The 23,721-nt window shown below is 46.5% G+C and overlaps 1 protein-coding gene across 2 annotated transcripts in view; it reads left to right on the top strand.

The window, feature by feature from the left end:
- Positions 1 to 3,490: 3,490 nt before the first annotated feature.
- Positions 3,491 to 23,721, top strand: part of ESYT3 (extended synaptotagmin 3) — a 319,908-nt gene continuing 299,677 nt past the window's right edge. The window contains exon 1 of one of the 2 annotated variants that reach the window (XM_069224323.1): positions 3,491 to 3,572. Coding sequence is in view for 1 of the 2 variants with exons in the window: in XM_069224322.1 (XP_069080423.1) it covers positions 5,022 to 5,381 (360 nt within the window). In the remaining variant the exon portion in view is untranslated. Of the gene's footprint in view, positions 5,382 to 23,721 lie in introns of both variants that reach the window. The other variant, XM_069224322.1, reaches the window with a different exon arrangement.

The following is a 23,721-nucleotide window of genomic DNA, read 5'->3' as shown; positions in this document are numbered from 1 at the left end:
TGCCATTTTGATAGCCCAGATTGACACTGTCACAAGCCATGATAGTGTCATGCTGAAGCTGAAGGACATAATTACACATCAGTTGTCGAACCGACACCCTCGACCTCTCACCCATAAAGGTGAATATCAAAAATACAAAAATGCCAAGGATGCATTGTCCATAACTCAAGAAGGAGTCATAATATGTGAGTTGAGAATCCTGATTCCGGAGAGTCTAGGACAGAAAGTAATTGAAATGGATCATGAAGGACATTGTGGTATTGTTGCCACAAAAACAGCTCTCCAAGACAGAGTTTGATTTTCATACTTGGGGGAAAGAGTTGAAAAAGAACTCAAGGCCTGTTATATATGCAACTGTCTTTCTACCAATGTTACTAAACATACTCTGAACATATCAGAACCCTCTAAGCATGCATGGGAGATAATAGCCATTGACTTCTTCAACCCACTGAACAATGGACATCACCTAATGGTGGTTATTATTAAATACTCATGGTTCCCTCTAGATGAAGAGCGCTCATCTACAACTCACGAACGAGTCATTGAAAAACGTGATAGCATCTTTGCGATTTGGGGCACTCCAACCATTGTGAAATCTGATAATGGCCCACCCTTTAACAGTAAATAATTTAAAGGATTTCTGGAGCATTTAAACATAAAGCATCAAAAAAGCACACCTTTGTTGCCACCAGCCAATGGACTTGATGAACGTTTTATGAGTACACTAAAGAAAGCAGCATAGTGTACAACTCTTGAGAAGCTCGATTTGAAAACAGTACTAAATTCTACTCTACGAACTTATTGTTTAACACCCCACTCGACCACAGGCAAAAGTCCAACGACTTTGATGTTTGGGAGAGGAAAGTCAGCCAAGTTACCACAATGGACCACCAAAAGAGACCAGAGTGAGAACATGATTCATACAAGGTACTTGGTTAACAATCAGAAAATGAAAGCTTATGGTGACAAAAGAAAACCTGCAAAAGACGTCACATTTACGAAAGGTGACTGGGTGATCGCACGACGGATGCGCAAAAGAAAATCTGATGCTCCGTATGACTCTGAACTATTCCAACTGGTGTCTATCAAAGGACACATGGTAACTGCCCAGCGCGCTGGACGTCTGTTACCAGAGATTCTTCTCACTTCAGGCTTGTGATTTATTGGTCTCTAACTCAAAATGGTGAAAGAAAGACTGACCCTGAAAACTCTGTGACTGCTGTTATTTCTTCACCACCTCGGACATTGAAGTTGACATCTCACAACTTTCAGTAACCAGATCAGGTTGCATGATCAAAGCGCCAGGAATACTGATTGAAGAGATATAGTTGTACATATTTTTATATATATATATGTGTATGTCTACTGATTTTATCAAATTGTAAATTTTTATTTAACGGGGGTGCAATGTCTTACACGTTTTATAATGAAACTCTTTTGGCTCTTAATGGACTTAGTAGCAGTGTGACGTACAGTACTTAATTTGTGCTTGTTGTTTCTGGTGCTGGCACCAGCACTTATTTTTGAGGGCTGGCACTCATTTTTCTGGCTCAAGCATTTACTGCGAGCAAAAGACACATATGGGAAAGACGGAGGAAGAGAAAAACAAAAAAGCGTCACAAAAGAAGAAAGCAGAAAGCTTCAAGAGGGAGCTGAAGTGCCAGGGAGTGGCTGTAAATGGATTGAAGAGGCCTGAGATGGCTTCAGGATTACGCTGCCTCAGTATTCCGTGTTCGCACATTTAATTGCAGCAGCAGCGTGTTTAAGAGGAGGGCTTTGGGCACAGCTTGTTTTTATTTACAAATTAAGCACTGGTGATGTAATCTCTAGAATAGAATGTAAGGAAAGCTTGGTTTTGAATGTTGAAGTTCACAGGTATGCACAGAGGAATAAAGATGTGTGATTCACAGCTCTGTGTGTTGATATTCATTGGTGGGTACCCAGGCTGGGGAGGATGCTACAGTATGGAAGACTGCATTGATTTGAGGTTGCTGCAGGCAATGTTTTAGTCAATAACAGGGAAATCCACTGTCCCTGTGGCCATAAAACAGACCCACAAACCCTCCCAAAAAACGCCCATACATTGACTGTGAGACTATCTAGACAGGCACTGTCTAATTGCCCTATAGGCCAGTCAGACCCTAAGAAACTGTATATTGCCTGATATGGGAGACAGCCAAGGGTCAGAGCTGAACCAGCAATGGACTAAAGAGGGAAGGGATGTAGTGAACAACCTTGTTCTTACTCTGTCCAGCAGGGCCTCAGCCCTCACCCCATGACCAGGCGCAACCACAGAGATATATAAATGGGGCATGCCATGAGACCACTGTGCAGGTCAGTCCTGTAGCCAGTTAGCTGAGTGTGCCGATTCATCTTTGCCACACCACACCATACTGCACAGGATGACGCTCTCAGCATCATACTGAAGCAGTTCTTTGTTCTTCTCCTAAACCCTGACAATCATGTTTGCTCTCAACTCAGGAATTTTGCCATTGCTTCAATCTTGGTCAGTCCCAAGGACGTTGCAACTGCAAACACATCATGCTGCACAGAAATAGCTAAATATCTGCTACCAAGTCCTTGCAAAGAGTGTGTCTAATGTATGGCAGTGATCTCCTTGAAGCTTCCTAGCACTCGACACCTCTTAGCCAGTGTTGGAATTAAAGGGCATCCCACTGGACCGATTCAGCAGCTGTTATTGAGCCATATCAGGGATTCATCTTTCCCCAGTGAAATATGGTGAAGTTGTCCCAGGGTAATTTGCAGATACAGGGACACAATTCAGCAGGACCCGCACATTGTCTGCTTTCGCACATTGTCTGCTTTCTGTTCGGAGCAGCAATGTGCACGGGTTGAGGGGGATTTCTAGTTTTAGATTCCAGCTGCGCCCAAACACAAAGGGCCTTCAGCACCCCTTTTGTACGATACTGGCTGGAGCCTAACACCTAGGCCCCAATGCAAAGGACCGAAACAAAGGCACACAGCTTCTCGCTTCACAAGAACCAGGCAGAAACTATGATTTGGAGATATGCTTTTGGCTGTGTTCAATCCCTGTATATAACAGATATGCAGGCACTGTCAAAATGTCAGATATATCAGTCTATAGGGAACAGTATAGCACTTACTTTTTATAGGTTAATTTCTCCCTAGCACTACCTATCACAATGGTAAAATTATTTGGGCCAGAATTTTTTCAAACAAATATATGTATATGTTTACTCAGACCGCTTTTGATGACTCCGCCCCTCGTGACTCCACCCTCTTTTTGTTGCCACACCTTGATCCCGAATTTATGGGTACAGTTTTTAAAATTCCAGCTTTGCTCTTAGCCTGGATAGCCCCGCTTCCCAGATAGCAACGCAGCCTAGGCGTGGCCCGCCGAGCCGCCTCTGCCTGGGTGCCCTCGGGCAGAGGAGGGCGTGCCGAGCATCAAAAGGCTGGGCCTGGTATTGCTCCCGCCGAGTGGATACGCCCTCCTTGAGGGGGCGTGGTCGGCCCCGGTGCGTTCCCAAGAGGGAGAGCTCTAACTACGAGAGTTTTGCAGTTCCTCAGCTGAGGCTCTCTGTGTCCTGGTAAATTGGCATGATGCGGGTGGGTGTGGTTTCTGCGGGGAGCGCCCTAATTATCAGAGTTTCGCAGTTCGTCGGCAAAGCCCTCCACGTCTTGGTCAATGGCCTAGATACAGCGAGTGTGCTAATATCTCCCGAGTGTTTAGGGTGGCTGCCCCAGCGCGGGCGTGGCGCAGCGAGCTAACTCCAGCTCCCGTCTTTTTTCTCGACTGGGCGGTGTCTGCACGCCACCCTTCCCTCGGGCGTGACTCCACGGACCCTGGGCTGCGGTGGGCACGGCACGACCTGTTTCAGCTCCGTGGGGGCCCAGCGTGGTGGTGGGGCTTCCCGCTGCATCCTCTGCGCACCCGGAGACTCCTCGGTGTGAGGGCTGTCCCCGATGGGCGGGGCCTGGGCGCCCGGGCTTCTCCTCACCTAAGCACCGCCTCAGGTCTGGGGTTAGACATACCTATCCGGAGACTCAGCCCAGCAGCAGCTGCGATGGCGGGGACGGGATGAGCCACTGGCAGAGCAATAAAACCGTGTAACCCGGGCTGGGCAGCTCAGAGAGGGAGAGTACCGCCGGCCCCTGCGCAGTCACCAGCGGCAGTGCTGAGGCAGCCACCGAGGGGCACACACCTGGAGCAGCGCGCAGACACCGGGCCGTGCACTGCAGCCGCTGGCAGAGCAGTACACCGTGTTGTGGTCCTGCAGCCGAACTGCTTGTCGCCCGCCCAGCAACAGACGTGTAGAACAGAAGTTTCCGGGGTGGTGTGCCCAGCTTGGACTGTCGCGCAACTGACAGGGAGCTCTGCACCACAGGGCCTTTCCTGTTGTGTTTGAGCCTGCAACTCGGCCAGACAGTTGTGTACCTGGCTGGTACACGGAGAGGGAATTGTGTACACGAGCCTCTGCTGCCCGGACAAAGAGTTTTGTACCTGAGCCTGACCCTCTGCTGACATGACAGCGGCGTATAGCCGAACTTCTTATGCCCACACAAGGAAAGTGTAACCGAGCCTCGCTGATATCTAGCCAAGGAGTTGTGTAGCTGGGTCCCTCTTACCTGGACTGTAGCTGTGTGCCGCCCTCTGTTGCCTAAAATCGATAAAGGGGTAAATTCCCATTGTCTATGCTGGCCCTGGGACCTCTCCTGGCACGCTCAAGGTTCGTGGTGTCGGGGCTCCGGGTCTGTTTATTGAGCCCTCGTTCTCCAGGCAGGGTGTGACAGTTGTGTACCAGCTGATTCCCCTGACAGGCTTTACTTCAATCGGCTGGATCTCCTCTCTGCATCTCCTCACTCAGACAAATATAGGAGTGTGGATCCTGAACTTGCCTCCTGGTCCTGATTTCCACTGTTCTTCATAGGAGTTTGGTAGCTCCCACATCAGGACCACTCCACCTCCCGCCCCCACAAGTGCCACGGCCCTGATCCTTGCTCTTACCGAACACCCTCGCGTGAGCTCTGGCAGCAGAATGGGGGAGCAGGGGAGATCATCTAACAAGGATCCAGGGCCCCAGCCGCGCCAGCAGAGAGGGGGGACCCCGGTACAGGATTCCTCTCAGGAGAAGGAGTTTTCCCCTAAGGCTTTGAACCTACTCCTTCTAGAGATGCTCTCCTACCTGTGCAGGGCAGTGTTTTACCTCATCCCCGTCTACCTCTGCGGATACCTGGGCCTGGGTGTCAGCTGGGTGCTGCTTGGCCTCCTACTTTGGATGTGGTTTAGAAAGAACAAGGGCAGCAAACTGAACCGTCTGACTGCGGCCTATGAGCTGCTGGAAAACGAGAAGGAAGCCATCTCCAAGCAGATTGGCAACCAGTACCTGCCGGCCTGGGTGAGTACAACAGGGACAATCATCTGCGCTTGATACCCAGTGGTCTGTGGAGGCTGGTCCACAGGCTGGCAATGAAGTATTAGTAAAAGTTTAAGTCTACCTTTTTGAGTTTTAGAAATACCTTATTGATAGTTATAAAAACTATAGGCTAAACATTCTGTAATGAAAAACAGAGATTATGCCTTATGTGGAAATAGTGTATACCAGACATCATTTCTAGAATAATACACGTAGACCTATGAATTATTCAGAACATTAACAATATGAATGTATACAAAAATCCATGTATGAACACTAAGGAACTTAGAAAATGGAAGGAAAAGAGAAGAAAAATGAAGAAAAAAAACCTGAAGAGTGGTAAATTATTTAAAAAACAGAAACGTTTGAGAGTTAAATGAGAAATGAAGCATACGTAATATACATGTAACATTATAAAAGTCGACATTTAAAAACTAGATCATGCACAACTGCATCCTGGGATGCTTTGATTCCCAGAAAATTATAATTTGCAATTCAAAACAATAAACAATGTATACTAGAGCATTTCCTGGGCAGTTGCAACTTGTGTCACATGTAGACACTGAATGTGCATAGCGTGGACTTTCTGAATATATACATTATCCACCTATACCTCTGTCACTCCAGATATTCCTTATGAGCAGTACTTTAATTTCAAGTCCTCCCATGTGAGTGGTTAATAAATTATTTTTTTGTAAGTTTAGCTTTAATGGTGCATTATTAAATATTTCGCCATTATTGGTCATATCCGAAAAAAGGAAAGATGAGACTGAGATGCAAAATAGCAGATTCTGTTACTGTTCTTTGGTAAAGGTATGCATGACGTGTTGAGTTCAGCAGTTACACTATGAGTATGGCATTTCCTCAATCTTTGGTATCGAATATTTAAGAGAAGCCTGCCTGCTCAGTGGCCATGATTGGGGAAGGCGTTTGCAGTAATTGTTTTTTTGCTTTTCATAGTATGCCTGACAGAGGGAACTTTTCCAGGTTTTCTTTTAGCAAAACACGTCATATAATTCCTGTTACGGGCGTCTTAGTCTCACAATGAACTCATTCATTTTTCACGATGTCTGTGCGGTCTCTCTCTCGTCACATCAAATGTATCTGTTGTATATTTTTACAACTGGGTGTAGGAATAAATGATCTGTTTTTTTCAGACGGCTGTTTTGTGCATAAAAATCGCCGGTAAAAAGAAACCGAGAACTCTTTACCTGTGGCTCATAACTGCTTTTGTAACGCGAACTGTAGCAACATGCGAAAGTAGGAAACACATTCGGTCCCCCTATGCAGCAAAAAAGTTAAGTCAAATGGTCAACATCATAAACACCAAATGTATGTTTTTTTATTTTCATTCAAACACCCAGCCCTTCGATCTATCCATGTACTGCAATGACCTATCCATCCCGTCATCGGTGCATAAGCCCCCACTTCTAAATTTAACTTTTCTATACGTGAACTCACTTATGGATAGATCTAGCTACCTGCGTATGCATGTAAGTGTGCGTCTAAGTATATGGATGACTGTACGTCTGTGTACATGGTTGCTTTTATTATGAACCCTGGACATAATCATTTTGTGTGTGTGTGTGTGTGCGCTAGTCTGATTGCGCAATGACGTTTAGCTGCAGTGCTATTTTCTATGTGTGAGCCAAACCTATTGTCTGTGTTACTACTTATTTGTTTCTGTTGTCAGACTTAACATTTTCCTCCTTCATGCTTTCTAAACCCCTAATCACAATTACCAGAATGCACTGACAAAATGACCTACTGACCTTCTCGTACATAACGTGGGACTGCTCAAGAACTCGATTCCCAGCGCAGCTTTTGTCATGCTGGCAGTGCTTAACTAGTTGATGTCTGGCCATCCATACTACAACTGCTGTTGTGTGTTGTTTTTTGTTTTGTTTTTTTAAAAAACTTTTTTGCAGTCTACCTGTTTCAGAGAAACATACCTTAACGCACAATGTGTGGTAACTACTGAGATGGAGGATCCATGTTGGTTCGCACCACTAGTTGCTCAGCACAGGGTACTAACCTATGGAGTATACACACAGCCAGTGGCTACTCCTCTCTAAAATAATCCACATAAAGAGAAGTATCAACACGCCTAATAGCATTTATGCCTCCACTTTCCACAAATCCATGCTGTCGAACAGCACCACGTCTACTCTGCTCACTGACCTCATACATTTCATCCAGTTTTTCTTCCACATAGGCTTACTATTACTCATCTCACCAATGCACCCCAAAGGTGCTGAGGAACCCAATGAAAACTGAAAAGGTCTCTGGCCTTGTTGGGATTATGATGTACTAAATATATCAAAACACAGAGTATATACTCAAACGGGCATTATTAACCTTGTAAGGAGAGTGGCTATTGCTGAATGAATCCCAATACAATCCTACACATTCTAATGTGCATTGGAAGACTTACATGCCGGCAGAAACCTCATAGCCCAAGAATCACAACAGTTCATGCACATTTCCATGCAAAATGTGTATTTTTCTAATAAGGTTCTGCCCCAAGCAGGGGTGTATTTTGGTCAGTAAGATTATGGGGGGACGGGTAGGTTTCGATTTTCCAACAATGACACTGGCATATAGTGTTGAACTATTTTATAAAACAAGCAGGGCATATGAGAGTGGCCTAAGGAACAGTGGAAAAGGGAAGGAATGCGGATTACTAAGAAGAAAGCACATTATTTTGTAAAATAAGCAACATTTATGAGGACTTTTGAAACAGAGAGGGAGTGTTTGTTTCTGTCTGTGTGGAAAACATCCTAGTGAAATCCGACAAACATCTCTCAGTACCAGACTAAAAGCACTTGAACCCAGCTATTTATCATAAAATACATTTATTAGGGGGTTCAACACCCCAAACACCCCCGTGAAGCTACGCCCCTGGGCCCAAGCCTGCCTGTTAGCAGTGGCTGAAGGGTCTGGTTATTGCAGCCAGACGAGGAGATCTTCTCTCAAACTGGCTCTTCCTGTTCTGTGACCAGAAACATCTTTTTAAAACGAGCCAGCTTGTTATTGTCCTAGTCTTGGTCAGTGTGGCTTTGTGAACGGTTGCATTGTGTTTCTGTGTCATGGTGACAGTGGAGGTTACCTGGCAATTCTGTGGGGGTGTTAGTTGTTGCCTACGCTCCTGTATGTGACCGTAAATCTATATTTTTCTCGAGGAATGTTTAGCTTATTAAGTTGTTCGACAACTACTGAGGTAATATCCGGTACACTGCAGTTTGACTAGGACGACATTCCATTAAGGAACTCTTGACACTGTGGTCACTTTCAAGGGTTTAATTTTATGGAGGAAAGAGCGGTGGGCAAAAATTGACCAGTGAGGATTTCACATTCGGGACTCTTTTGGAAAGCTCGTATCCACAGTACTCAGAAATTGGCCTCCATTTGTATGTATGCTTGTTGGTGCATTGCTGCTTCCATTTACTAATTATTTTAACTTTTTAAACATACCTGAATATCTCGCCCATGTGATACGCGTTTCGTGTTTGATACGTACTGTCCTACGGGGCCAGGGAGGATCTTTATGAATCCACACCCCAAAATGAATGTTGTTATATTTAGAAGCCTCAACTGCTTAGAGTTCCTCGCAAAATGCAGAAGGGATTGTAGTTTATCGGTGTGGTCACCAGGGCTAAGTATTGTCAGGGGCCCAGTGTACCTCAGTTATGTCTTTCATTACCCAACCGGTGTGGCGAAAAGGCGTTGGGCCTATTTCCCTGGTATGTACCATCCCCACATACCTGTGAGGCTAACGAACACTGGTTGAAGTTGGCAGAGGAGTGGGCCAGGAGTTCTCACCCTCTCTTTGCCTCTGCTTCCCTTCGGGCAAATGGTGCTGCTGCGTTTTTTAGGCGGATACTTGCCTGTTCCCGATCAAATCGGTATGTGCATTTTAACTAGCCTTCAAACCAGAAAACTAAACATCCGGTCCGATCACAGAGGTCTCTGTAGTCTATTTAGAAACATGTTTTCTAGTGAACGTCACTGGAAGGCTGTCATGTTATCATTTTAAGGATTTTGTTCATAGTAAATGTTCAAAAAATGAGTTCAGAATGTTTGTATAAATTCCGCCTTATCCAGGAGTTTCTTATTCGGATATACCTTTTACAGTTTAGATATAATCTGCCTCTCTCCAACAGCAAATTACCAACATACTTCCAGTGTCTCTTAAGACTCCACCACCAGACTTTCACCTTCCCTCCACCACCGTGCAGATAGACAAACAAAAACCAGTGTTTTCTTGTCTAAATAAGAGACTTAAAGTTCCTGGTCAAAACCCAGTGATGAAATATTGTGAGGTTGTTAAAAAAGCTTGTGATGCAGCATTTCTGTCCTCTGTCATGCAGGTGTGTGCGCACGAGTCATCGTTAATCCAGTCAAACGGGTGCAGGTATTTGGTGCACGAGACAGGATAAACAGCCGGGCGTTTCTAAATGTTGGTCTGCCAGTTTCCAGAATTAGTCTGTGGATTCTGGAAGAGATTGTCGGGTTTAGAGTTGCGTCTTCGCAGGCTGCATGTGCTATTTGTTTTCTTTATTCTTGTGTGAACTACTGGTACCCGAAATACTGAGCGTGTTCCAAACATTGCACATTAGGTCTCTGAAGGCAAGTTGGTTATTTCCAATGGTGATCAATGGGTAAGAGAATAAAGCACAATACTTTGACTACAGCAGATTTTACTTTCATATACAGTACAAAGTGCATGAGCGCTGCTGTCTGCACATTCCCCTCAGCTTCCTGTCCTCGAGCCATCCCACGCTCCAAGCCCTTCAACCCCTCTACCCTGCGGCACCTTACCCTGCCAGCTATGTGCTCGTACCTCCTTCTGAACTTCAGGTTCCGCTCAATCCGCACCTTTCCTGCCTGAAGGACCAGCCGGGGTGTTTCATGCAGGTACAACAGCCCAGCCACAAACTTAATACCACCATAAAACCCTGGATGTGTCTCACCTGTTGATTCTACTGCTTTGGGAGCATGTCACTGTGAGGAACCACTCTCGGAAGAGGTATCATTTGGAATTCTTAACGTCTCTTCTTCATCAGTTCCTACTTCATATGAATGTGTCTGCATATTCCAGAAGGAATTGAAGCCCAGCCCCTCAGGTTGAATATCATTTTTAATTGAGTACAAGTCAACCCTCAATTTCTTAGGTATCGGAATTACCACAATCTGGTCTGATCTGGTGGAGCAGTTATTGACTTGATGTTTGTGGGTGAAATGGGATGTAGGAAAGTTTAACAGGTGGGCATATGGGAATAAGTTCAGCTTGGCGGGAGGGAGAGGTGAAGACAGAATGGGTAGAGGAGGAGAGGGTGACAGCAGAAGAAGTGCCACAAGGAGGGTCACTTTTAACAGTGCCAGTCCAATATTGCAGGGATGTTCATGACAGTCCCTTTATTGGGCACCGTCATTCTAATACCTCCTCTTAGGCAATGCATACATATCACTGACGCCGAGTGCCCCTTTCACTCTTGTGTAGAGTGCAATGAGAATGGCTTTTCAGAGTAGAAAATCATGCAAGGCCAGATGGAAGACCGAAGTGCAAGTACACTGATATGCAGCCCCCCTTTTGAGGTGTTGGGTATCCTCCAACCATTAACCACAAAGAAAAGAAGCCTATTAGAGCCTAGTGGTGCATCCCTTCTCAGTCCCCTGTAATTAACCCTGACTGCTTGCTTCCACTCGGTTCTGTTTGGTCCCTTGCCACATTTAACATCAGTATTTCCAAACGGCCTGCTCTTATTGCTTCGTGGACTGCTTCACCAATAAATGTTATTGGCCAGCCATCTCACTAGATGTACTAACTAGCTTGTCACAGCACGGTGACCAGGCCAGTTCTTTGTACAGCACTGAATTTACCACTCAGGAGCAGGACAAATTTGCTCTTGCTGAGGTGCATTTTAATGTGTGCACTTCAGTTGGCACAGCAGTCAGGAATTGGGGCCTGCAAGGGAAACAGACCCAATCACCTCTGTTCATTTGCACAGTGCATTCATTGCAACCACTTGCCCTTAAAGAGACAGAGCTTGCAGTGACAGTTCAATGTAGCCCTTTGTGCTGATGCAGCCTTGCAAATAGTAACCAACTCCCGATGTGCATGTTTATACATTTATTTGTTCGTAGCAAAGGGGGTTGGCGCCCCTTGGTTTGCCCACTTTTCTCTCGTGTTCTCAGTGGCACACGGCGTATGTATTGCGATTCTTGATGCCGACTGTGGACCAGAGGACCCCTTTTGTTCATTCTGCATCTGCAAACCCAACTTCTTTGTGCCGCACAGGCTTTGCAAGTGGAGATGGATTTGCTGCACTGTTCTGTTTTCAAACATAAATTATAAAGAAAATACTTACCTGAAACTCTTCATCCTTCAGTCACTGTCATAGTATGAAACGATAATTCAAAATTGAAATATTTCAGTATAAAAATATCTTTCTTATGTTTTGTTGCATTCTGATAATGCAATGTACCCTGGGGTGTCACAATACAGCCCCTGGTACAGTGGCTCAGACAGGCATCCAATTGCAAGGAAAACATGCATTTTAGGAACATTTGCACAGTCCACAAATTAATTTATCCGATATGCCCATCATTTCAAATCTCCAGATTCTTTTCATGCAGCCCTCCTCATTTTGTAGTATCATCCTCATTGTAGGTTTTAACATATCCTTATTTCATTAGAGTTGGAAAGGGCTGCTGCTCTCTCTTGTCAGTTGAATTGAGTTCTACTCCCATCTGTTAAATTTATTTCTCCATTAAATTGAATTTTCTTCTCCTTTACAATTCCAGAATGTCACTCCTGTCTAGCTTTTCGTCAAAAAATTCAGCACCTGTCTTTTTACCCAGTCCTAGCACATGGAGTTAGTCCCTCACTTATAATGTGTGTGTATTCGTTGGAGCCACAACACAAACATAAAATGACATTAGAATTCCTGCCTTCACACAAGCACCTTAGCTAGCTGCAATTTCAAAGGTCATAAAAAAGAGAAAGTCTAGAGTTAAAAGTCAAGAAACTAAAATGTATCCACCAGTCACCTATTTTTTTTTTTTTTTTTATAGTAGGCCAAACAGGATGACTACACTTGGCCTGCTTGCCTCAAGAAGAAACAAAGCTGGTCATTTTGCGAAAGCAGATGTGCTGTACATAAGCAATACAAGACCTTGCAGGAGATACCACAGAAATCATCTGGCAACTGCGAAGTCCCATGCCACTTCTTTCTCCATTTCTCCTGTGCAAAGTAATGAAGGAAGGGAAGACTGACTATTCATACCAAAGGATGAGCGCCCCATAGCCAGTGGTGGTTGTCTGTTTTTGCTCAAAAGTAGTGACGTTCATGTAAAACAAATGGAAAAAAAGCATAAGAATCTTCAGCTGGCAAGAGGCATCACAATCAGAGTGAGCAGATGAGGAGGTGGCCTAAGATTACTCAGTCAAGTAATGCACAGACTGTATTGTTTAGGCATAGGTCAAGGGCACCGGTGCAGTGCACCTTACTGTTTATATTTGAGCGGTTAGTCATCCTGTGTCTCTTTGATGTCACATAACAGTGCATGTGGACTAGGTAACTTTGGGTTGACTTCAAGGTGCAAGCACTTTGGGGCCCCTGCTGTGGTGGAGAGTCCCACTGGCATCGATAACAGTTCAGAGATGTCCCGTCTTCTCACTAGGTGCCTCTCATGGGGTTGCACTCGAGTTTTGCCTCTGCAGTACCTCTTTGAATTTGGTGCTGTTGTGTTCATCTTAATGTTGGGCTTTTCAGTAGAGCAGGCTCTCCTTTCTCGGTCTGACTTGGAGGCTCACAGCACAGGCATATGGCATCTTACGCAAGCATGTTCCCAGCACTCAGTATGCCTTCCGTTTCAGCAGGGGCATAGATCTCCGAAGTATAAGGCATTTATCCCATACCCCTTTAACAAAGACTGCTGTTAAAAAAATGTTCTTGGTCCTCATTCTTTCCACACTTATTCGAAGAGCTTTGACTGTAAAGAGGTGACCACTTCATACACAACAGGGACTCATTGGCCTTTCCAAATAGCCAGTCAAACTCAATGTCATCCCCACGTTTTTTTGGAAGAACTAATCCTTTCAGATGCATTTCTTTTTTAGGTAGCCACATCTTCATGGCTACTATCTGGGATTTTAAACCGTCCGCTTTCCTCTTCTATATCACAAGTAGACTGTACTTGTCTCTGGCACAGAGCAAAGGCTGTGCAAGTGGGCGATAGCCATTTGGCTAGGCCAAAGTAATTGTCCACGTTTTACAGACTCTCGGGACATGCTGCTAGAAGTGGCTCCTAGCTTGAGGCAGAGCACAAAAGGTCCTTCTGGGACTGTATATTAAAAGCCAGATGATGCACGTGGTCTTGGAATGGATTCCAGAATGAAGGGAATCCTAAAAGAGCACTGCATGTAGGACGTTTGGGGAAGGGCAGATGCCAATCTATTGCTGCTACTGACCTTATAGAGCACGGTAAAACCATAAGAGCTTCATATAAACTGACTCCTGGCTATCCCACCTCAGATATACCCAAGCACTCACATGCAATGGGTACCCGTGGGGAATGAATTGCTCCTGTTATAACCCACTAAAGAGATTTACCACTGAGTGCCAGTAGGTTGTCCCCCCTCTTCATCACCCATTGAGTTTGAGGTTCTAAAAGACAAGTATATTATGTTGCAAACCATTGTGTCATCACATGAGGATGGTAGTCTCACATGCTGAACGGATTTGCACATTGGGGGAACTCCAAAATTCTAACAGAGCCTAACTTTCTCAGTGAGCAACATGACATGCTCACATAGAGCACTGGTCAAAGGACTTGAGGGAGGTCTCCTTACCAGACAACATTCTGGGTCTACTAGAAGGTTAAAAAGTGGAAAAAGTCACAGGGACGCTGTGCCAGGAACTTTCAACACTATGCCCATTATTCGTGTGTTCTCTGTTGGTCTGTCTGTTTTGACAAATCAGACTGGTAGCATTGGTAGAATTTTTGTAATGGTGTGGCCGGCTGCCCCTTGTTATTTATGTGACAACTAGGAGTGTGACACTCCATGGTGGTGACCCCACTGTAATTCCCTCAGTAAGCTGTCGTGGAGGAATCAGGGGAAAACAACAAGAGCTGGAGAGTTGCTTCAATAGAGTCTTTGTGGTATGCATTGCTTTAATGTGAACAGTATAATTGTATTAAATGGTGTTCTAATTATAATGCCTTTTTTTAATTTCAGATTGTACCGTGAGATAATTGCCTCGAAGCTCTTTGAAGCCTTTCCTTCACTGTGGCCAGTTTATAGCTCTACTGAGCAGTTATCCTTAGAAATAAACTAAATATTGCTGAATACATTGATATAGTAACAGCATTTGATCTGCCCTACTTTTGTCTTGGGAAGTTGGAGTAAATAAAGGAACAGAAGATCAACAGCAAATGTGTTGAACGATTTACTAAAATACTAGCTAATGCCTGATAACTCCTTAGCAAATCTCCAGTTGGCATTTGGGTTTTGCTCTGAAGTTTTGTGTGGTTTTGATTGCTCTCGTTGCTGCATTTTTCCAACTGGAAGCAAATGCTGGCATGAAACAGTGAATGTAAACAGTGTGGTGCAAATTTACCTTCGATCCAGCCAAATATGTTCCCATGGAACGGGCCCGAGGCCATGCTATAGATAAGGCTTCTGTGGGTAGGAATGAAGGGGGTGATTCTGACCCCGGCAGTCACGGACCGCCGGGGCCAGGGTCGGCGGGAGCACCGCCAACAGGCTGGCGGTGCCCCGCAGGGCATTCTGACCGCGGCGGTTTGGCCGCGGTCAGAAAGGGAAAACCGGCGGTCTCCCGCCGGTTTTCCGCTGCCCCATTGAATCCTCCATGGCGGCGCAGCTTGCTGTGCCGCCATGGGGATTCTGACACCCCATACCGCCATCCTGTTCCTGGCGGTTCTCCCGCCAGGAACAGGATGGCGGTATGGGGTGTCGCGGGGCCCCTGGGGGCCCCTGCAGTGCCCATGCCAATGGCATGGGCACTGCAGGGGCCCCCGTAAGAGGGCCCCAAAAAGAATTTCAGTGTCTGCTTTGCAGACACTGAAATTCACGACGGGTGCAACTGCACCCGTCGCACCTTCCCACTCCGCCGGCTCAATTCTGAGCCGGCGTCCTCGTGGGAAGGGTTTTTTGCACTGGGCTGGAGGGCGGCCTTTTGGCGGTCGCCCGCCAGCCCAGTGCAAAAACCAAAATACCCTCAGCGGTCTTTCGACCGCGGAGCGGTATTTTGGAGGGGGGAAGTCTGGCGGGCGGCCTCCGCCGCCCGCCAGACTCAGAATGACCCCCGAAGTGTCCTAAACCTGCTTAAGTGTGGAAGGCATGCAGCAATGGCCAGCAGCAGCCTTTTATCGTGGGGCTTCATTTTAATATATTGGTGTCATGATTGTTCTGCGGGAGGGTGGTAGGGTGGGGCCTGGGTGTAGAGGGACATAAAAAACTAAATGGAAGGAAAGATGAGTTTACTGTTTGAAACTGTGCTGTAGATACTGGAATTTATATAAACTCGTATTGTTATCTGGATTTTAAGTGTCAACAAAATCTCCAAAGACTTGAAATGAAATATTTAAGCTTTTGAAGACCTAGCAATATTATAGCAATCCAATATTCCCATATCTAAATGACTTGGCGACCTCCGTAGGGTTTTGCCCTTTTATATATCCACTTAATTAATGTAGATGCTTTTATTTCTTAGCTACCTAATAACTTTAAGATTTAAGTTAGTAATGATTGATATTTTGCTTATATGATTTAATGTGTTGTGGGTTTTTCCTATTACGTTTTCAGGCAGAGAACCTTTCTTATAGACTCTGTTTCGATGTACTCGTAGAGGGTCCACCCCAGGTTTACAGCAACCTTCTTCCCTTGGATATGTGATTGTAGAGGGCCTGGTTCTTAAGTGTCCAAATCACAGGGACTGTGTGCTCCTCGTCCTTGATATGCAGCACATAGGCAACAAATGTTACTGTTATGACACATTTCATGGGCAGGTACATGTGTATTTTCAACAGTAATTACTGTGGTGGTCCAAATTCACTGTTGGTTGTTGCCATGAACTTCCACACAGGAAACTGTTATGGGTACCAGATGAGCAAGAGCTGATTTGATTAACTTTGGACCAGTGGCAAATCTGAGTGGGTCACAGTGTTTGTGTTTTGAACATATTATTGTCTTGTTGCTAATCTACTGTCATGTGAAATGTATTGAGACACACTGCTGTGAATCACTGGAACACGTATAACGAGTTACTTGGAATTCTTGGGTTGGCTGGAATTATGAGTTTCTTCCCGAAATGAGAATTCTGCGAAATGTAATAATTGTGCATGCCATATTATCGCATGCTGAATTACCGTGTTTTTTTCTTGGGAGACATTCACCAGGTCAAGCCTTATGGAGCATGTCCTGAAATTATCAGCAGCAATCCTTGCTGAACCACTAATTTGCGGGCTAATTCCTCATCCTTTGACAACAGCAAGGTTATTTTGCACCCAGAGTTACTGATCCCACCAGGATCTGCAATTCCAGGTGCACAATTTAAAGGATTGGAATTCCCAATCACCTTGGACTGAAGCCTAAATGTGAGAACGCCAAAAAAAAGAGTTTAACAATATACATTTTAGTTAACATCCTAAATAGATGTGTTTTTTCACATTACAACAAATTACGTGATTACTGCTCATATTGTTTTTATTTTTTTATTTTTAACAAATATACTACTATTTTCTTTCATCTATGCCTCTCTAGACCTTACACATTGTCCGTCAACTAATCACCAGTTAGGGAAAGGGCATTCACAGAACCATAAGACTTGTTTTTTTCATTTAATAGATTTTACATCTCCTGTTACTTAAACCATTCAGTTATGATTAATGCAAATAAAACCTAGTTCGCTTTCTTACTGCATCATCTGACCTGCAGGGGTTGTTGTAGCTATTGATTTTTGGCTTTTTCTGTACATTTGATTGTCACTGATGAGTACTGCTTCCATTTTCTTACGATAATGGCATTACTCCTAGTCCTACTCCCTCGCCTTCCTTTTAACCAATGAGGCCTCCTGCCTCCCCCCTAGACCCTCCCTTCCCCTTTCAAACCCCCCCCCCCCCTCACCCTTATCCCCTCCTGTACAAAAACCAAGCCCAAGCTGCAACTCGGACAGTCCGTACCGGGAGGGTGGGAGGGAACGGAAAAGGAAGGCGAGGGAGTAGGACTAGGAGTAATGCCATTATCGTAAGAAAATGGAAGCATTACCTCCCGTCCCTCCCTCGCCTTCCTTTTAACCAATGAGACATAGCAAGAAACACACAGGAGACGGACATCGAGTTGCAAGACCTTTATTTTAACATCCTGCACCAAGATCATCCCACAAATCACCTCATAGAGGATAAGACCCGGTGACCTAACACCGACTCCAAACTACCCAAGTCCGACAGCCTGTAATGACGCACAAACGTCGAAGGAGAAGCCCAAGTGGCGGCCCTGCAAATTTCCACCACAGACGTCCCCTGAAGCTCCGCCACCGTAGCCGCCATGCCTCTAGTAGATCTCCCCTGAATCCCTTGAGGAGGAACCACCTCTTTCAAGGAATAGGCCAATAGAATTAAAGATCTCACCCACCGACTCAAGGAAGCCGTGGAAGGTTTTTCACCTTTGCGAGCCGGACCAAAATTAACAAACAGTGAATCCCCCTTACGAAAAGGAGCCACCACCCGCAGATACTCTAACAAAACCCTGCGTACATCCAACGAATGCAAACGGACCTCCTCCCTTGAGGAGGGATTCGGACAAAATGAAGGAAGGATGACCTCCTGCCGTGAATGGAAATAAGAATTGACTTTTGGAATAAAAGAAGGCACCGGAACCAGAACCACCCTATCGTGAAAAATCTTACAAAAAGGAAAGGAACAAGCCAATGCACCCAATTCCCCCAACCGACGAGCCGAAGTAATGGCTACCAAAAAGAACGTCTTCAAAGATAGATGGCGCAAATCACAGTCCCCCAATGGTTCAAAAGGTGGCTCCGTCAACACATCCAAAACCAAGGACAGATCCCATGAAGGAAAAGAACGTACCGGGCGAGGAAATAAATTAATAAGCCCTTGAAAAAATCTAGGCATCAAGCGCCCTTCATCCTGAAGATTACGCCATGGTCCCCTGAAAGCCTGAATAGCTGCCCACTGTACCCGAAGAGAAGCCAATGACAACCCTAAATGAGCACCGTCCTGCAAGAACTGCATCACTTCAAAGATAGAAGCGCAGGTAGGATCCAACTCCCGACTTAAGCACCATGACGAAAACACCTTCCACTGTCGACCATAAGAAAGCAAAGTGGAACGTCTCCTTGAAGCCAGTAAGGTAGAACTCAAAGCCACAGGCACCCCCCAGACCTGTCAATCCCCGTCGTTCAACTTCCAGGCCGTCAAGTGCAACCTCCTCAATGACCCCAATGGGAGGCAGGGAAACTCCAGGGGAGACGGACAAAGGGGCAGAGGCCACATCCTCCCGTCCGCCATCAGCCTCAACAACGGGAACCAATTCGCCCTCGGCCAAAGTGGCGCAATGAGGATAACCCTGGACCCCAGATCCCTCACTCGTAACAGAAATGCCCTGAGTAGTTGAAAAGGAGGGAACGCATACAAAAGGCCCTGCGGCCAAGGACACAACATCCCGTCCACCTCCCATGCTTGGGGACACCGAAACCAGGAGCAGAAGCGACCCACTTTCGCATTCCCTGCGGACGCAAACACATCCAGCACTGGAAGACCCCAAAGCCGAACCAGACGGTGAAACAGAGACTTCCGGAGAGAGAAAAGTTGAGAGGAAGGAATCACTCTGCTCAGCAGATCCGCCCGAACATTTACCACCCCCCGAATGTACGTAGCCCTGAGAGAAGAAACCCACTCCTGAGCCCACACAAAAATCTCTCTGACTAAATTGAACAGAGCCCTCGACCTGGTCCCCCCTTGCCGATTGACATAAGCCTTGGCCACTAAGTTGTCTGTGCGAACCAGAACCGCTGATCCCCTCAGGGAATCCTGGAAATGGACCAGAGCCAGGAATACCGCCCTCAATTCGCGCCAATTCGATGACCGACTCGCCTCCCGAGGGGACCAAAACCCCAGAATCTGAGCCGACCCCATCCATGCCCCCCAACCGGAGAGGCTGGCATCCGTCGTCACCACCACGGGTCTCAGAGGTGATAAAGACACCCCTACCCTCAGGTGGTCTGCATCCAACCACCATTGCAACTCTCTGTGAATCAATCCGGACCCTGGAACCCTGTCCTCCAGAGAACCGGACCCTGGTGCCCACCTTCTCAAGAACCATGTCATCAAGCACAGGAGATGGAAACGCGCCCAAGGAACCAGAAATATCACCGATGCCAAATGACCCTGCAGCCGCAACCATAGAAGAGCTCGGGGAGCAGACAGCAACAATACCTTCGTTACCAAAGCCTGAAGTACACCCAACCTTTTTTCTGACACAGTCACCAACCCTGGAAGTGTCTGAAACCGAGCCCCCAGAAAAACTAGATCCTGGGACGGCACTAAGTCTGACTTCTCCCAATTGATTAAAAACCTGTGGTTTTGCAGGACCCCCAGAACTTGGTCCACCTGCCTCAGCAACAGGTCTCGTGATTGAGCATGAATCAAAATGTCGTCTAGATAAGGATGCAGAAACACCCCTTCTGAATGAAGCAAAGCCACCAGAGCAGCCAGCACCTTTGTGAAAATTCGAGGAGACGATTTCAGACCGAAAGGTAGAACGCAAAACTGATAATGGTCCTGACCCACAGCAAACCTCAGGAACTTTTGAGAGGATCTTGCCACCGGTACGTGTAGGTAAGCATCCTGTAGATCCAGTGACACCAGAAAGTCCCCTTGCCTGACCAATGGAAAAATAGTCTGAATGGACAGCATGCGGAAATGCACTGTCCTGATCCAGGTATTCACCTCCTTTAGATTGAGCACCGGTCGAAATCCCCCTGAAACTTTCTGCACAAGAAACAAGACCGAATAAGTGCCCAGGCCCCTTTCGTCTAGCGGAACGGGGGAAATGGCTCCCTTGACCAGTAAGTCCCGCACTCCGTCCAATAATGCTCTTCTCCGTGACCCCTCTGAAGGCAGAGGAGTGGGACGTACCCCCGAATCTGGAGGAACCCTCACAAAATCTATGACATAACCATTGTTCACAATGTCTAGAACCCAATGATCGTTTACATTGGCCTCCCAAGCCGAAAGAAAGTGACTCAGTCTTCCCCCAACCGGCCCTCTGCCAGGCCCACAGTGATTGTCAGGACCCCTTCTTGAAACCACCACGGGACGCAGGAGCAGACTTCTTAGGCGAAAAACGCGGCTGAAAACGCCTTTTCCGAAATGAAAAGGATTTAGCATCCCTAGTAGGAGAAGCTCTGGAATGCTTCTTCCACCCTTTACCCGAAGAAGAACCCCCTTTATAAGGTAAGGCATGCTTCCGCTCCTTAAATGCCTTGGAAAGCATGGATGGCAATTGATCTCCAAACAAGGTACGACCTTCAAACGGCAGTCTCAACAAGGCTGCCTTTTCCCCTGGATCAGCCTTCCAGGAACGCAACCAGAGGGACCTACGAGCCCCAATCAAAGACCCAGACGCCAGAGCCGAAGTACGGACCACATCAGAAGACACATCAGCCAACAATCTGGCCTGCTGCTCCATACCAGCCAGGAGCTCTGAACATTCCGCCCCTTCCTGTACAGCCACCGCCAGTTTATCAAAGTCTTGTACCAATGACTGTGACGCATAAGCAGAATAAATCCCTGCCCGCAGCGCCAGATTCTCCGCAGCAAAAGCCCTCTTAAGACCTGAATCCACTTTACGGTCTGTGGCATCCGTAGGCACACAATCCTCCGGATTGACTGCCGTTTTGCCAATCAGCGTAGCCAAAATAGAATCCAGGCGTACTGAAGGAGGTAAAACCTCCTCACCCTCAAGCAAGTAAAGTTTCTGAAGGAATCTTGGAACCTGAGCCTTATCCACATCCTTCCACTCACGAAACACCATATCCTTCACAGGTCCCTGAAAAGGCATGGCAAACTTCGAAGGCGTCTGATATTGAGGAAATAAATGAGAATCCGAGTTTGTAGGTTGAAACACTGGGAAACCCAAATTGTCCCGAACATGTGCCATCACTTCCCACATTTCTTCTCTGGAAACATATTTCCCCCCAGATGACGTTGATGGGGCCTCATCCTCACTCTCCGATGAGGACTTCCTTGCCGCTACCGATGAGTGCGCAGGCTTAGGCTGACCAGACCTGGCCACGCCTGCTTGCAGTGCCCTGGTAACAGCCACCTCAATCATATCCTGCACCTCCTCTCTGGACATGAGGGGAGTACCCCTGTCTGGTAATTGTGAGGTCTCAGGAGTAGCAATGCTAGCCTCGCCTCCCTCCTCCGAGGAGGAGGAAGATACAATCCTACGTCTTTTTGCTGGAACTTTAGGCATGATAAACCACCAAATAACACTGACACTCACCCCAAAAAACTACCCTGTATATAGGCACCTGGTCCACCCCCAACAGTGCTCCACCAATCCCTAAAAAGGTCAACTACTGTGGCCAAATTCATAAAAACCACGGGCAGAACGCCCGTCCTACCTGAAGAGCAGCTCAAAATCGAAGTCCCTCAGTTCACCGCGGCGCGGAAACCCGGAAACCGACGCCCCAGCCACAGAGGGCCGGCAGACTCCGTCAGCCGGCCCCCAATACACGCCTCCCGAGCAGCCATGCTGCTTCGTCAAAGACGCGACCCAGCCGGCGCACTCCTCGCGGAGCTCCGCGTCCCGAGGAGTGCCTCCACCGACGACCTCCAGGCCCTGCCGTGCAGGTAAGAAAGAGAAAGAGATACGTCTAGCGTGGGCTAGACAAAAGAACAGGAGGGGATAAGGGTGGGGGGGGGTTTTGAAAGGGGAAGGGAGGGTCTAGGGGGGAGGCGGGAGGCCTCATTGGTTAAAAGGAAGGCGAGGGAGGGACGGGAGGTAATGAGGTTTATTCATGGGGCTTAGTGTTTTTTCTTTTTTTCTTTCTTTCTTCATCCCTTGATCTGTTATTGTGATTTTTACTTTTTTCTACTGTCCACTACACCATGGTTCAGCCCATTCATATATAAATATACTCACTGTCTCTGCCTCTCACCCCTTTACACCCGTCCCAGGTAGTACTAGGGTAATCGGAGCAGTTGGGTGGAAGCAGGGTTTACAGCTACACGCATTTGTAATCCAGGCTGTAAATGTCTAGCAACATGGGCTGCGGGTGCTAAGCAAGAGCACACCGGGGACTACTAACCGCTTATTTTAATTGAAGGAGAAACTCGAATGCATGGCTCAATCGCCTAGTAATGTGAAACCCGCCTGGGAGAGTGTTACTCGATAACATGTGTAGGCGGCGAGGGCTTTTATTTTATTTTGCACATGGGTGTAACCAGAAAAACGTGCAGTGGCTTTTTTAGCTACACTTAAAATGCCTCAAGGCAGATCACTAAATTGTGGTTCTTTACCAGCGGACTACAGAGCACGTGTGTTTTGTGGGAAAGTTTCCTTTCACCTGAAGAAGAGTGAACTCTAGCTTTGGGCGTGTGCATAGTGTAAACGGGCAGGGCGAAATAAAACCTAAGTGGAATACTGTCGTGTCCTATTTAAGGCTTTGACCTGCAGAGATGAGTTGGTTAATTGGAAGTAGAAAAAAGTAATGTTGATTTGGGGGCTTTATTGCTTTTGTTGTCGCGTTTTCTGTTTTTTTTTGTTTCCATTAATTTTTCCCCATCTAACTACAGTGGACACCTGACTTCCTGTCGTATACCCGCGGGCACCAACGCCCTTATACCTTGGTCTGTTCCCCAGTGCTGTCTGCGAGGCCTTTCAGCCTCGCTCCTCCGTGATATTTAATGCCACATGCTGTGTTTGAGGAGAGAGTTACGCATGGTGCCAGGGTTAGATTTACCTCTTCACGTTTGCTGGTGTACTCCTTGCCTCAGAACATAAATTGGCGACCAGGATGGGCTACGAACCCATATTTGAACACAAAGAAAATACATGTAACACTTCCATATTTGCTGGTACCCAAATCCCGAGGGGCCCATATAAGCACTGGTTCTCTAGCTACCAGTACTTTGCATCACGATATTTGTAGTTATGTTTCTTTTGTTATACATATTACACATGAAACGCTTTTGACTAAAAAGCCACGACTCTCTGAAAGTACCACACATGACAATGGGCCACATGGCGCTTGAGCTGGAGTAA

This window comes from Pleurodeles waltl, chromosome 3_1, assembly GCF_031143425.1.
Source record: "Pleurodeles waltl isolate 20211129_DDA chromosome 3_1, aPleWal1.hap1.20221129, whole genome shotgun sequence".
Classification (NCBI taxonomy): Eukaryota; Metazoa; Chordata; class Amphibia; order Caudata; family Salamandridae; genus Pleurodeles; species Pleurodeles waltl.
This window is presented reverse-complemented; position numbering and strand designations above follow the sequence as displayed.